The sequence below is a fragment of the Haliotis rubra genome, unplaced genomic scaffold, assembly GCF_003918875.1.
Source record: "Haliotis rubra isolate DU_JTF1 unplaced genomic scaffold, ASM391887v1 Scf355, whole genome shotgun sequence".
Classification (NCBI taxonomy): domain Eukaryota; kingdom Metazoa; phylum Mollusca; class Gastropoda; order Lepetellida; family Haliotidae; genus Haliotis; species Haliotis rubra.
Window position 1 is genome coordinate 572,845 of NW_025767030.1, and position 15,124 is coordinate 587,968.

General features: G+C 41.4%; 2 protein-coding genes across 2 annotated transcripts in view; one reads left to right on the forward strand and one right to left on the reverse strand.

Moving 5' to 3' along the window:
* The first annotated feature begins 2,561 nt into the window (after nt 1–2,561).
* Nucleotides 2,562–5,433, forward strand: LOC124285213. Its single transcript, XM_046721400.1, has one exon. It carries the CDS (start codon nt 2,949–2,951, stop codon nt 4,182–4,184), a length of 1,236 nt encoding a protein of 411 aa, XP_046577356.1. The 5' UTR covers nt 2,562–2,948; the 3' UTR covers nt 4,185–5,433.
* Nucleotides 5,434–7,942: 2,509 nt separating this feature from the next.
* The window catches only part of LOC124285225 (coiled-coil domain-containing protein 191-like), a 51,584-nt gene continuing 44,402 nt past the window's right edge, over nt 7,943–15,124 (reverse strand). Inside the window, exons 17-19 of the mRNA XM_046721424.1 lie at nt 9,128–9,282; nt 8,731–8,858; nt 7,943–8,648 (exon numbers count right to left, since the gene is read on the reverse strand). Coding sequence (XP_046577380.1) covers nt 8,620–8,648; nt 8,731–8,858; nt 9,128–9,282 — 312 coding nt within the window. The 3' untranslated portion in view covers nt 7,943–8,619. The remainder of the gene's footprint in view (nt 8,649–8,730; nt 8,859–9,127; nt 9,283–15,124) is intronic.

Sequence of the window (15,124 nt, forward strand, 5' to 3'; positions counted from 1 at the left end):
CCTTTTTTAAGATCTTTGATACAAAAATAAACCCAATTTTGGAGCAGAAATCTGGGGATTAGTAGTAGACTTTCATCAAATAGAAAGAATACACTTGCATGCATGTAAGAAATATCTTGGTGTTAAATTGAATACAGTTAACGCAGTGGTTTACGGTGAATGTGGCAGATATCCAATGCACTTGTTTACAAGCATAAAATTTGTCAAATATTGGTTAAAACTGTTAATTATGCCTCCATATCGTTTACCGAAAAAATGTTATAATATCATGCTATTGTATGATGAAAATTGACAAAGAAATTGGGCATCGCATGTTAAGAACTTCTTATTCTCTCTTGGCTTCGGGAACGTTTGGAATGCACAATATGTAGAATCTCATACGTCATTCATGCAGTCGTTAACCATAAGACTTAAAGACATATATCTTCAAACATGGTGTGAGAAAATATCTTTGTCAAGTAAATGTTTCTATTATTCATATGTAAACAAGATCCATTCAATGAAGTATAATTATCATGTGTTAATATAAAGAAATTTAGGCGTTCACTAGCAAGATTCCGATGTTCATCTCACGATTTGTTTATTGAAAGTGGCAGCTATTAAAATGTTAAACAAGAAGATAGAATATGTACACTCTGTCATTTTAATGAAATTGAAGATGAATACCACTTTCTCCTCATCTGTCCATCGTATAATTCAATACGCTGTAAAGATATTGAAAGGTATTACTATGTCCATCGAAATATAATAAAATTCTCTACTCTTATAAGCAGTAAAAATCAAAATATATTACAAAATCTTGCCATGCTCATTCACAATGCAATGTTGTATAGAACAAACGTTTTACCACTGTAATGTAAATATATTTATTTATGTAAATCCCCATCATATATGTATATGTACTATAGGCTCGTGGCCTCTTCAGTACGAAATAAATAAAGGATCGACTACTGTTCTCACATCTGGAACAATTGCAGTAAAGAACAAAGCAGCTCCCTTGAAAAATTTAACCTTGATTCTCCACGCACAATATGTGGTGCTGTCATGAGAAATTACAATTTGAAACCAATTTTTACCCTTTGGACGAAAGAAGATCTATTCAAAAACTTAAACTGATGCACAAAATTGTAAATAATGAAACTCCGACTTACTTGCAAAACTCAATCCCGTCTAAATCATAAAAGGACAACTGCATGCTAAGAAATTCGGGACAAATTCACAATATCTATTGCAGATCTACTCTCTATGCCAGAGGTAATTATATATCAGCCAATGGAACGATCTGCCACAATCAACAAGCTCTGTTAATAATCACTCTGATTTCAAACGTTTAATATCCACTCGTAAAGGCGCCTCGTTTTTCTTTGACATTAATACTGGTAATAGACAATGTCAAGTAATCCATGCGCGCCTCAGGCTCGGGTATAGCGATTTAAATTCCCATAAGTTCCATAGACACATCTCTTCAAAAGAGAAGACAATATTCATTACTTCTTCACCTGTCCGTTGTATAATGACTCACGTTTCTCAATGTACTTTTATCAAAATGGATACGACATACATTCTGTATTATATGGTAATTTTAATGTAGACTCTGAATATAACAAAAAAATGCTCGTCTCCTCTGTTCACCATTTCATCCAGTTTTCCAAAAGATTTAACATGACTTGAGAAATTATTCATGACATTAAATGCCATATTAAATATTCAACGAGCAAACGTGTGGTACCAATACATTCTATTATTTTATTGGCAATTGATTTGTTGTAACTAGCTTCCGTAAATATGTACATGTTCGTGAGAGGCGTCTATATATCAGCCCGCAGAGCTTGTTTGTCAGTCCCTTTTCTTTCTCTTAAAATAATATGTTTAAAACAAACCTAAGTTATATCCATATCTAATTTACACGGGAGGGTTTGTTTTGCCACATCTTTTTATTTAACTTCGAATGTTAGGAGGTTTTATAACTCCTATCTACTTTGAAGAATAAGACCCCGAAACATGACAATATTATTATTATTGATTTTGTATTTGTATGTAGATGGGACGAAACAAAGCATAAAATACCCGGGAGAGCGACACTAAATTTATTAATTTTAAAGACACACAATGTCATGAATAATTTATCTGTCATTTTCATTAAAACTTCAAATTGTCGTGTCTGAATCATCTGATGACACACGGTCAGTTGAGGCACAGTCAAATTTTCACCCGTATACAAGCTCTTTACATCCTCTCTTACCAGGGAAAACACCTTGAATGGGCTTGTCTGCTAAATATAGAAAATGACGTCATTTTCAGAATCATGCCTCGCAATGCGACAGCGAAAATATTTAAATACTATTATAAGAAGACTACTATCATTCAAACAGTATATATTATATATTATGCACCATTTCGTAAGTAGATTTTGACTAAAATATAACAGATATATACCATAATTATAACATAGTATTGGTAATAAAACGTTGGACAAAACGAAGGAACTAATGTAAGATTTTTGTGTGTATGCTATATGTATTTAAACAGTTGTAAGGAGAGCATTATATCCGATTGTCTACGTCATACGAGAAACAACGAGAAGATTCACGTTTCGTGATAGCGTTTACCTTATAAATACAACCACTTGTGTGAATTACTCATGCTGTGTTTTTACTAATGACTAAGATGTTCCAAAGTTAAATATTTCAAAAGTTAGAAGAGGGACATAGTTTGTAGGGAAATCTCGATGTGGATAGACCTACCTTCAGAGGGAGAAGCTCTGTGTTTTCTACCGGATTCGATCGATTGATCTACCGACGGAAACAATAATATTTATTCACAGTGTCTGCAAAGTCCACTTGTCGCCATTTTGACACTGACAGTGTGTTTTCGTGTGAGTGTTTATACTACATACTAGTAAGCTGATTGTGTAAACTAAAGGTAACTATTGGGACTGGTTCAGAGAAATGAAGATTCACGACTGTTCTGTTTTAACGGATATTCCGTTCAGTGACATATTTCGTGTGGAGACTCCTCAATACCACGTTCTGAGTGAACGCGGAAGTGGATATTTCTCTGAACGGGTCCCTGCCACTGGGTCTCCAGACGTCAACAGAAGGCGTGGCAGGTCCCGAGAGTTTGTTATTCCCATACAGATTGAGGGGAGGGACGCGCCACAAAACCAACAACCACTGATAGATCTGACGGAGGATTATAACTACATTCCTAGTCCAAACAGAAATAATAATGGAGTAAATAATCGTTCAAGGAACCGGAGAAGAGCTCAGACAAGTTCTCCAAGCCAAAGAAGCACCAGCCATGTAGGCGCCAAATCTAGTGAAGACAATTTTGCAGCAAGTTTTCCAGTTTCACAAGGAGCTCAATCATCAGCGAGAGATCGATTTTCAGATGCCATGCAAGGTTCATCCCAGCAGCCTCACCCATCAGATTCACATTTGTCAGATGAATTAATTGATTTGTGCATGTATGATGACTTAGCATGCGATTCTGCATCAGATGTGTATATCACTGAGAGCTATAATAGAACCTTCTTTGCTGAGTCGAGGCCAACTGCCTCCCACAGTGACAGAGTTCTGGCAAACCAAGTAGAAACCCCTTCAAGAGGGAAACAAGATTCAGTTAAAAGCGTAACTCCAACACCAAGCTACCCGGTGTATCGATACCTCAAATCCAAACTTGCATCAGACGGACGCCAGATTGATTACATTCGTGGGGATGGCAACTGTTTTTTCAGAGCTCTCAGTAAAGAAATTTATGATTCAGAAGAATTCCATGAAGATGTGCGTCAAGCAGTAGTAGACTTGGTGGAAAAGTTCCCTCGAGAATTCGAACAATTTCTGGATACAGGCACACAGATGCCTGATCATATCAAAGAAATGAGAAAGACATCAACTTGGGCCTCATCAGCTGAAATATATGCTGCAGCTACACTCCTTCAGCGAGATATTTACGTCTTGTCTCCAGATCATTCTGGTGATGCTTACAACTGGATGCTGTTCAAGCCCCGATTCACCTACACCAGGGACACATCCTACCATCCATGTTTCATCACCCTGTGTCACACCCACGGCAATCATTACGACAGGATCACACCTAACCATGGAAAGTGTAACTGTGATTATGAACCCCCAGCTCTGTCAGGAGTTAGTGCCTATGTGGATTTAACTGGAAAGGACTGCTAAGGTATCCAGTCACCATGCACAGTTTGTTTTGTTCATTGTGTATAACATTTTGAAAAGATTTAGTTTGTGGATTTTCTAAAACATAATATATTTCATGCTGTCAGTAATTATAATTTGTCAGATATTTCCTGCCACACTTTACCATGTTTACTTTTTGTCAAAAGTTTCCTATTTTAGTGTTAAATATGATTTCATTACAAGTGCTTTTCTTGATTTATACATCAGTTTTGTATTGTATAATGCCCGTACAATGAACTTATCATTGTATTACCAATGTTGATTACATGTCAGTTGTAAATAATCTTTAAGTATATCAGTATTACCATGTGTCTTTCACTGAATAATTGTCATGTGAGATGTTAGTATCATGACACAATTCATATGAAGAGTGCCTATTGTTGAGATTGAGAAATCCACACACATTTTATACAACCATGATGTATCCCGACACAGCCATGGATAAATGAACATATCTGGTCAACACTGGTTTTCTGCAGCCCAACATAAATAGCAGTGTTTGAATCTAACATGTAGTCTCTGAAAATATATGACTTTGATCATATGGTGGAAACAATTTTATTTCCTTTGGTAGATAAAGAACATATGAAATATTGTTTTGTTTTTAGTTAGATCATTGCACTTCTGTATAGGGTAGATGGAAGGGAAGATGATACTGATAAGGGATACAGACTAGAAACCACCCAAATGTTCTTAAGTATGAAAAGTAGGATGTTAATACCAGTAATATCAGTTAATCTTTTACCATGTTTGGATGACCCGTGAAGATCCAGGGTTAGAATTGATCTTCAGTAACCCGTGCTTGTCGTAAGAGGCGTTCGGGTGGTCAGACTGGCTGACTTGGTTGACACATGTCAATGTCGAATCTCAATTGCGTAGATTGCTGTTGATCACTGGATTGTCTGGTCTAGACTTAATGTTTTACAGACCACCGCCATATAGATGTAATATTGCTGAGTGTGGCGTAAAACTAAACTCATACCATCCCATACAAACAGAAGTCATGTGTCAGTTGGAGGTATTTACTACAAGCTTTTTAGATTTCAAGGTGACATTATTTGCTGTAATCCACCACCATGTTCAAAGCGTGAGGTAGATACAAACCTTCTACATGATGATCTGTGATACTATTCCACAGCTATGCTGATACCTGGCTTCACTTTATCAAGGTCAAATCAAAAGTGCCAAATTTCTATTGACATGTTCAAGTAAATAAATGTGTTATTGTTTATTGTTTATGTTTGTTTGTGTTTTAATGAGCATGATGAGTTACGCGGTTAAACTGGGCACAACAATTTATTGTCAAAATGCGCAGATGACTAACTACATACTTCCTGGTTTGTTTTAGAACAAAGGATAAGAAAGGAGGAAAACAGTTTGGGGGCCATCTGGGAACATCAAATTTGAAATGTAAAAATAGTGTGAGATAACCATGGAAAGCTCGTGTCAGATGGACCCAGCTGAACAATCTTAAAGATATATGGGGGTTTGAGTCCAATGTGTGCTTGCTAAGATGATTCTGCAGAATTTCTTAACCAGTTCAGAAAATGTGATTTATATACTCAAAGGCAAAAGTATTGTGATTGAGTTGATGTTAGATATGTGAATTAACAACTGGTATTTTTATGATGACACTTTTTTAATATTGCAAGAAAATCATTCCACAATAGGAATGTAAATGGCACATTTTAAACTTTTCTGGTGGACACATGCTAATGAGGGCACAGTGACAGAACGGTCAAAATGAAATTCACACAGTCAATAACATATATGTCCACTGTGATGCATGACTGACACCTGCGCCTCATAGAGCCAATCAAACGTCACAAGAAGTCTTGTGGATTGGCATTCAATATCTGTGGAGCACCTGTCAGAGTTCCTGAAGCGTGACTGGGGAATTTGGCGAACGTTTCAATCCATTTCTCAGACGTGGTCAATAGGGGACAGATCTGATTCGGCCATCAGCGCGGTGCAAGAAGAAACTGGACTCGTCAGTGAAGAGAACATGCCTCCACTCACATGCTCTCCACCACAGATGTCTGAAACACTGCAGTCATAGACATTGGTGACGTAATGTCAAAACTTGTCTGGCCGGACGTCTAGCACGTATCCTACGTGCAGCCAGACGCTGGCAATGGTCCTTGTCTCTATCCTGTTGACACCAGGAACTGATTTGGGCTGTTAGTGCGGCTGGTTGGAATCTTTGGCACAGATGGGTGGTTCAAATCCAACGATCGCGTGGTGTGGTTACAGGTGGATGGCCACGTCGGGGACAGTCTGCAACGACGACATTTTGTTGCTTACATCTCCACAAGCAGCATATGGTGTTCTTGTGCAAGGTAAACTGCTGAGCAACGTTGCGCTGGGGTGTTCTGGTTTCAAGCATTCCAATGGCTCACCTTCTTTCATTTTCAGTTAGCCATGGCTTAGAGAAATGCAAGAAGATTCTTTCAAATTTGTGTTTTTCGAACCTGTCGACGTCTTAACAATGATTTGGGTGACAATGATTCAAGATTTAGAGCCACACATTTTAAATGGCCCTTTTTGTGCCTTTTTTCCACGAACTTCTTGAAAGCACGAAAAACACATGCAAAACAAAAAATACCGACAGGGCCCTGTTTGGGTTATGGATTAAGAGTATCATAAAGAATATTAAAGTGTGTTGTACAATTGTTCTCATTTATATCAATACGTGTTGATCACAGTAACTTTTGCTTTTGAGTATACAAATGAAAATAGACACCAACTATTCCTCCAACCATACTCACTTAGAAGTCTGTGATTGTATTTGTCCTGAAGATACAGATCTGCTGGTCTGACTGATGTGCTTATTCACACTAGGCTTAGATGTGCTGATTGGGAAGATTAACTGGCATGAACTGTTGTGGAGGTGTCATCATGCAAGCTGCTCCCCTTTGCTATCAAGCATTTGTTTATTGTTTAACAACACACTTGGTAATATTGAAGCCATATTCCGTCAGTGTGAACCGGCCAATTGTGTAGATTGATGCTCAAGCTGTTGATCACTGGATTGTCTGGTCCAGACGCAATTATTTACAAAAAACGCCTTATAGCTGGAATATTGCTGAGAGCAGCATTGACCAACAAACAAAACAAAACTTGACTTGGAGTCACTCACATAAACAAGGTTACACAGAAACAGTGAATTCATAGGAAACAAGAAGACAAAGTCATCAATATCCCCTGCAACAGTGCCAAAATAAATAAATCACACACTGGTGTAACCCCCAAAAGGCACATCTATGGATCATGGTGAAAATGTGTACCAAGTTTGATGAAGCTAGCATGTATAGTTTGGGAGATCTGCTCCGGACAAGATGACATCCTCCTAGCCACAGCCTAAGTCATGTTTCCATGGAAACCGCAACAAATAAAATTCATATCTGGGTCTAACCATCAAATGGCACATCTATGGATCATGCTTGATATGTGTACCAAGTTTGATGAAGCTAGCATGTATAGTTTGGGAGATCTGCTCTGGACAAGATGACATCCTCCTAGCCACAGCCTAAGTCATGTTTCCATGGAAACCGCAACAAATAAAATTCATATCTGGCTCTACCCCAAAAAGGCACATCTAGGGATCATGGTTGATATGTGTACCAACTTTGGTTAAGCTATCAGGAATAGTTCAGGAGATATGCTTCGGACAAAGTGTGACGGATGGAAGCACGGACGCAAGGACGGAACTCCTTTCTATATCATAACAACAAATGAAACTAGGTTGTTTTTTTGACTTTATCCACTTTTACAGGTCATTCATCAATATCATTTTCATATTTAAAAATAAAATCTTAAGGTAATTTCCAGTCATAATAAATCACTCTACAAAACAAATATGGACAATGTACAATAGAAAGTATGGAAAACACACCATTTTAAGCCAGGAGTAAAGACATGTAATACAATCAATGGTTTTAAAAATAACTAAAGATATCACAAGATATAGTACATAACTCCTGTTTGGGCAGAGCAGGAACAACTATCGTCGTTCATCAATCATGTCCTTGTTTAGATTTCCCAGTTTTGTTACAGCATGATGAGAATCTACTAATGAAACACAGAAGTCTGACCTGTTCTCACTCCTATTACATACTCTCTGTTGTGTGGTACTATGGGAATTTCCCTTATAGGCTAAAAGAGGACAATGAAAATACAACCTAAACTCCACAGTGTGGAGGCTCAACAGACCCTCAAAGTCAGCTCAGCCTCTACACTGTCCTCCACTGTAGTCACATCACTAGAGTTCACTGCTTGCCTTCAACAGACCCTCAAAGTCAGCTCAGCCTTTACACTGTCCTCCACTGTGGTCGCGTCACTGGAGTTCACTGCTGGCCTTCAACAGACCCTCAAAGTCAGCTCAGCCTCCACACTGTCCTCCACTGTGGTCGCGTCACTAGAGTTCACTGCTGGCCTTCAACAGACCCTCAAAGTCAGCTCAGCCTCTACACTGTCCTCCACTGTCTGTGGTCACATCACTAGAGTTCACTGCTGGCCTTTAACAGACCCTCAAAGTCAGGAAGAAGATGAGATACTTTCTTCCTCATCTCATTTCTTCTCTTCTCTCGGTCTAGTTCCTTCCGCCTCTCCTCAGGCAGACTGTGCCATACCTTAAACATCTTCTTCTTCAGGCTCCTGTAGTGACAAGTACAATATGTAAGAGAATACGCGGACACAAGCTACAACATTCACAGTGCAGATCACCGTTACATACAACACCTATATTTGTAATAAACTTAATTTGTATGTATCTAAAGAGACTCACCATGTTTTCATTATGACACTAAAGAAATTCACCATGTTTTCATTATTGACACATTCTATGTTAGCTGAGTTATAGAGCCCTGTTCCTGGTACTGACATACATGTCTCACAGCATAAAATGTACTTGAATTCCTACAGACCAGATGTGATGTTCTTTGGCTACTCTCTCTCGGTCCCAGGTGGCAAACTTCTCCTCAGCAGCGTAGTCAGCCCAGGCGTCCATGATGGTGTGCAGCATCCTTCTCTCTCGGAACCTCCTCGCTTTCTCCATCTCTATCACCAGGTGGTGCTTGTACTGTCAGACACACGTTACATAGCCTGTACTGTCAGACACACGTTACATAGCCTGTACTGTCAGACACACGTTACATAGCTTGTACTGTCAGACACACGCTACGTTACATAGCAGACACATGTACTGTACTGTCAGACACACATCGTTACATAGCCTGTACTGTCAGACACCGCGTTACACACTACCGCGTTACGCCTGTACTGTCGGGCCACCGCGTTACACAGCCTGTACTGTCAGACACCTGCGTTACATCCAGAGCGTTACTGTACAGTCAGACATCACGTTACATAGCCTGTACTGTCAGACACATCGCGTTACCATAGCCTTGTACTGTCAGACACCGTTACATAGCTTGTACTGTCAGACACCGCGTTACATAGCCTGTACTATCGTCAGACACGCGTTACATAGCCTGTACTGTCACACTCCACGTTACATAGCCTGTACTGTCAGACACACGCGTTACATAGCTTGTACTGTCAGACACACGCGTTACATAGCCTGTACTGTGAGACACACGTTACATAGCTTGTACTGTCAGACACATGTTACACAGCCTGTACTGTGAGACACACCTGCGTTACACAGATTGTACTGTAAGACACACCACGTTACATAGCTTGACACCGCTACATAGCTTGTACTGTCAGACACACGTTACATAGCCTGTACTGTCAGACACACGTTACACAGCCTGTACTGTCAGACACACGTTACATAGCCTGTACTGTCAGACACACGTTACATAGCCTGTACTGTCAGACACACGTTACATAGCCTGTACTGTCAGACACATCGCGTTACATAGCTTGTACTGTCAGACACACGTTACATAGCTTGTACTGTCAGACACACGTTACATAGCTTGTACTGTCAGACACACGTTACATAACCTGTACTGTGAGACATACGTTACAAAGCCTGTACTGTCAGACACACGTTACATAGCCTGTACTGTCAGACACACGTTACATAGCTTGTACTGTCAGACACACGTTACATAGCCTGTACTGTGAGACACGTTACATAGCTTGTACTGTCAGACACATGTTACACAGCCTGTACTGTGAGACACACGTTACACAGATTGTACTGTGAGACACACGTTACATAGCTTGTACTGTCAGACACACGTTACATAGCCTGTACTGTCAGACACCGTTACACAGCCTGTACCTGTCAGACCTGCGTTACATAGCCTGTACTGTCAGACACACGCGTTACATAGCCTGTACTGTCAGACACACCGCGTTACATAGCCTGTACTGTCAGACACCACGTTACATAGCTTGTACTGTCAGACACACGTTACATAGCTTGTACTGTCAGACACCGCGTTACATAGCTTGTACTGTCAGACACACGCGTTACATAACCTGTACTGTGAGACATCACGTTACAAAGCCTGTACTGTCAGACACCACCGCGTTACATAGCCTGTACTGTCAGACATCACGTTACACAGCCTGTACTGTCAGACTACCGTTACATAGCCTGTACTGTCAGACACCGCGTTACATAGCCTGTACTGTCAGACATCGCGTTACACAGCGTGTACTGTCAGAACACCCGTTACATAGCCTGTACTGTCAGACACCGCGTTACATAGCCTGTACTGTCAGACACCGCGTTACATAGCCTCTACTGTCAGACACACTGTCGTTACATAGCCTGTACTGTCAGACACCGCGTTACATAGCTTGTACTGTCAGACACCGCGTTACATAGCCTGTACTGTCAGACACCGCGTTACATAGCCTGTACTGTCAGACACACGTTACATAGCCTGTACTGTCAGACACACATTACATAGCTTGTACTGTCAGACACACGTTACAGAGCCTGTACTGTCAGACACACGTAACATAGCCTGTACTGTCAGACATACGTTACACAGCCTGTAGTGTCAGACACACGTTACATAGCCTGTACTGTCAGACACCCGTTACATAGCCTGTACTGTCAGAGACACTTTACATAGCTTGTACTGTCATACTCACGTTACATAGCTTGTACTGTCAGACACACGTTACATAGCCTGTACTGTGAGACACGTTACATAGCTTGTACTGTCAGACACATGTTACACAGCCTGTACTGTGAGACACACGTTACACAGATTGTACTGTGAGACACACGTTACATAGCTTGTACTGTCAGACACACGTTACATAGCCTGTACTATAGCCAGCCTGTACTGTCAGACATCACACGTTACATACCTGTACTGTCAGACACCGCGTTACACAGCCTGTACTATCAGACACATCGTTACATAGCCTGTACTGTCAGACACACGCGTTACATAGCTTGTACTGTCAGACACTGCGTTACATAGCTTGTACTGTCAGACCCTGCCACGTTACATAGCTTGTACTGTCAGACCACATGCGTTACATAGCCTGTACTGTCAGGACATGCGTTACAAAGCCTGTACTGTCAGACACATCGCGCCTTACATAGCCTGTAGCCTGTACTGTCGGACATACGTTACATAGCCTGTACTGTCAGACACCACGTTACATAGCCTGTACTGTCAGCCTGCGTTACATAGCCTGTACTGTCAGACACCACGTTACATAGCCTGTACTGTCAGACACTGCGTTACATAGCCTGTACTGTCTGTCAGACATCGCGTTATAGCCTGTACTGTCAGACACACGTTACACAGCTTGAAATTGCTGTACACACCGCGTTACATAGCCTGTACTGTCAGACACACGTTACATAGCCTGTACTGTCAGACACCTGTCACGCCTGCGTTACATAGCGTTACATCAGCCTGTACATAGCCTGCTGTCAGACCTTACAGGAGCCTGTACTGTCAGACCTGCGTTACATAGCCTGTACTGTCGTCAGACACACATTACACAGCCTGTACTGTCAGACCACCGTTACATAGCCTGTACTGTCAGACACCCTGTACGTTACATAGCCTGTACTGTCAGACTCACGTTACATAAGTTACATAGCCACGTTCACATGTACTGTCAGACCGTTACATAGCCTGTACTACAGACACACAGCCATACGCTGTGAGCCTGTATTGTTACTGGACACGCGTTACATAACTTGTACTGTCAGACCACCACGTTACATAGCCTGTACTGTCAGACACCGCGTTACATAGCCTGTACTTGCGTCACACCGCGTTACATAATAGCCTGTACTGTCAGACACTTACGTTACATAGCCTGTACTGTCAGACACACGTTACATAGCTTGTACTGTCAGACACCACCGCGTTACATAGCTTGTACTGTCAGACACTGCGTTACATAGCTTGTACTGTCAGACACCGTTACATAGCTTACTGTCAGGACATCGCGTTACATAGCTTGTGCTATCAGACATAGCGTTACATAGCCTGTACTGTCAGACACACGCCTACATAGCATACTGTCGTACCTGTCGACACACCAGCCTGTACTATCCAGACCTGCGCCATAGCCTGTACTGTCAGACACCGCGTTACATAGCCTGTACTGTCAGACTACGTTACATAGCCTGTACTGTCAGACACCACGTTACATAGCCTGTACTGTCAGACACACGTTACATAGCCTGTACTGTCAGACACACGCGTTACATAGCGTAGCTGTCAATACGACCGTACGCGAATGTACGGACCGCATACTGCTATTAACAGCCTGTACTGTCAGACACGTTACATAGCTTGTACTGTCAGACACACGTTACATAGCCTGTACTGTCAGACACGCACGTAGCTTGTACTGTCAGACACCGCGTTACATAGCCTGTACTGTCAGACACATACGTTACACTAGCCTGTACTGTCAGACACACGTTACACAGCCTGTACTGTCAGACACACCGCGTTACATAGCCTGTACTGTCAGACATACGTTACACAGCCAGTGCTCACTGTCAGACTGTTACACACACTGTCAGACACGTTACATAGCCTATACTACAGACACGCGTTACACAGCCTGTACTGTCAGACACCGTTACATAGCTTGTACTGTCAGACACATGTTACATAGCCTGTACTGTCAGACCCACCGTTACATAGCCTGTACTGTCAGACATATCGTTACACAGCCTGTACTGTCAGACACGCTACGCGTTACATAGCCTGTACTGTCACACTCATGTTACATAGCTTGTACTGTCAGACACACTTTACATAGCTTGTACTGTCAGACACATGTTACATAGCTTGTACTGTCAGACACACGTTACACAGCTTGTACTGTGAGACACACGTTACATAGCCTGTACTGTCAGACACACGTTACACAGCCTGTACTGTCAGACACACGTTACATAGCCTGTACTGTCAGACACACGTTACATAGCTTGTACTGTCAGACACACGTTACATAGCTTGTACTGTCAGACACACGTTACATAGCTTGTACTGTCAGACACACGTTACATAGCTTGTAATGTCAGACACGTTACATAGCTTGTACTGTCAGACACACGTTACATAGCCTGTACTGTCAGACACACGTTACACAGCCTGTACTGTGAGACACACGTTACATAGCTTGTACTGTCAGACACACGTTACATAGCCTGTACTGTCAGACACACGTTACATAGCCTGTACTGTCAGACACACGTTACATAGCCTGTACTGTCAGACACACATTACATGGCCTGTACTGTCAGACACACGTTACATAGCTTGTATTGTCAGACACACGTTACACAGCTTGTACTGTCAGACACACAACTTATACAACAATGTATGTGGTGTGTGTTGTTAGACACATGATGTTTATGGCTTGTGCTGTCATAAAAATGACTTATATTACTTATAATGAAATTTTTAAAGTAAAATTGATATTTTATACTTATCCTGACTCATGATCTTTTGCTTATCTCCCTTTCCTATGCGAATGGTAGTGGAACACTTGAATCCTTTGAAGGTCCCAAAGCGGACGTAAAAGTACACTCGCCCACGAGTGACCTCCCTTTTCCCGCGTAAACAGTCATGTGACCATTCTTACTTGTCACTCTCTCCTGATTTTCTGCCCATGCACCTGGATTTACTGTGAAATCCGAAGTGTTTCCAGCGGAGAGGTTGGGAGGGCTTGACCTCATGAGTCAGGATAAGTATAAAATATCAATTTTACTTAAAAAATTACATATTTTTCCTTATCCTGACTCATGATCTGTTGCTTATAGAATCCTTCAGATTGGCGGTGGGTCAAGCCACTTCCTGAATTCATCAGCTGTCCTTAGATACGCAGTTCCCATGGGGGGGATACAGGATGTAACAGCATTTCCGAGATCCTCTTCTTTCAACTCCGTTAAAACTCGGGGGGACCACTTTCTTGTCTTGCTTCAATCTCAGACAAGTTGAATCATTTTGATTCATGTGGCTTAAGATATACTACTATCTTCTTTTTACTAGTTATCAATAACAACCCATAGATTATGATAAGATCTTTATCATAAATGAGTTACGACCCCTTTATGTACAGGTAAGATCTTTACACCGTACAGAGTCTTAATCACTCATACTAGTCTGTCCTAGACAGTGCGCATGGACTTTCAAACTAATACTTTTTCTTAGTAAAAGTTATCAACAAGTCAACGTGATAAAGGGTGAGATTTCCAACTCAGCGCCTTTGTGGAACAGTTAGTTGCTGTGCTACAACTGAGAGGCCCAAACTGGTGAATGCCAGAGACGTCTTCAGTGGCTATGTCTCGGAGGTAGTGGTTGGCAAACACTGTATCTGACTTCCAGAAGCAGCCCTCCATAATTGATGATATAGAGCAATTTCCGTGCAGAGCTAGTGTTGACGCCAGTGCTCTGACTTCGTGTGGGTTGGAAGCTCTTGGAGGTTCTAGTCCTGCTGCTTTG

Coding starts and splice junctions, on each gene's coding strand:
- LOC124285213 (XM_046721400.1), top strand. CDS start 2,949: ATGAAGATTCACGACTGTTCTGTTTTAACGGATATTCCGTTCAGTGAC.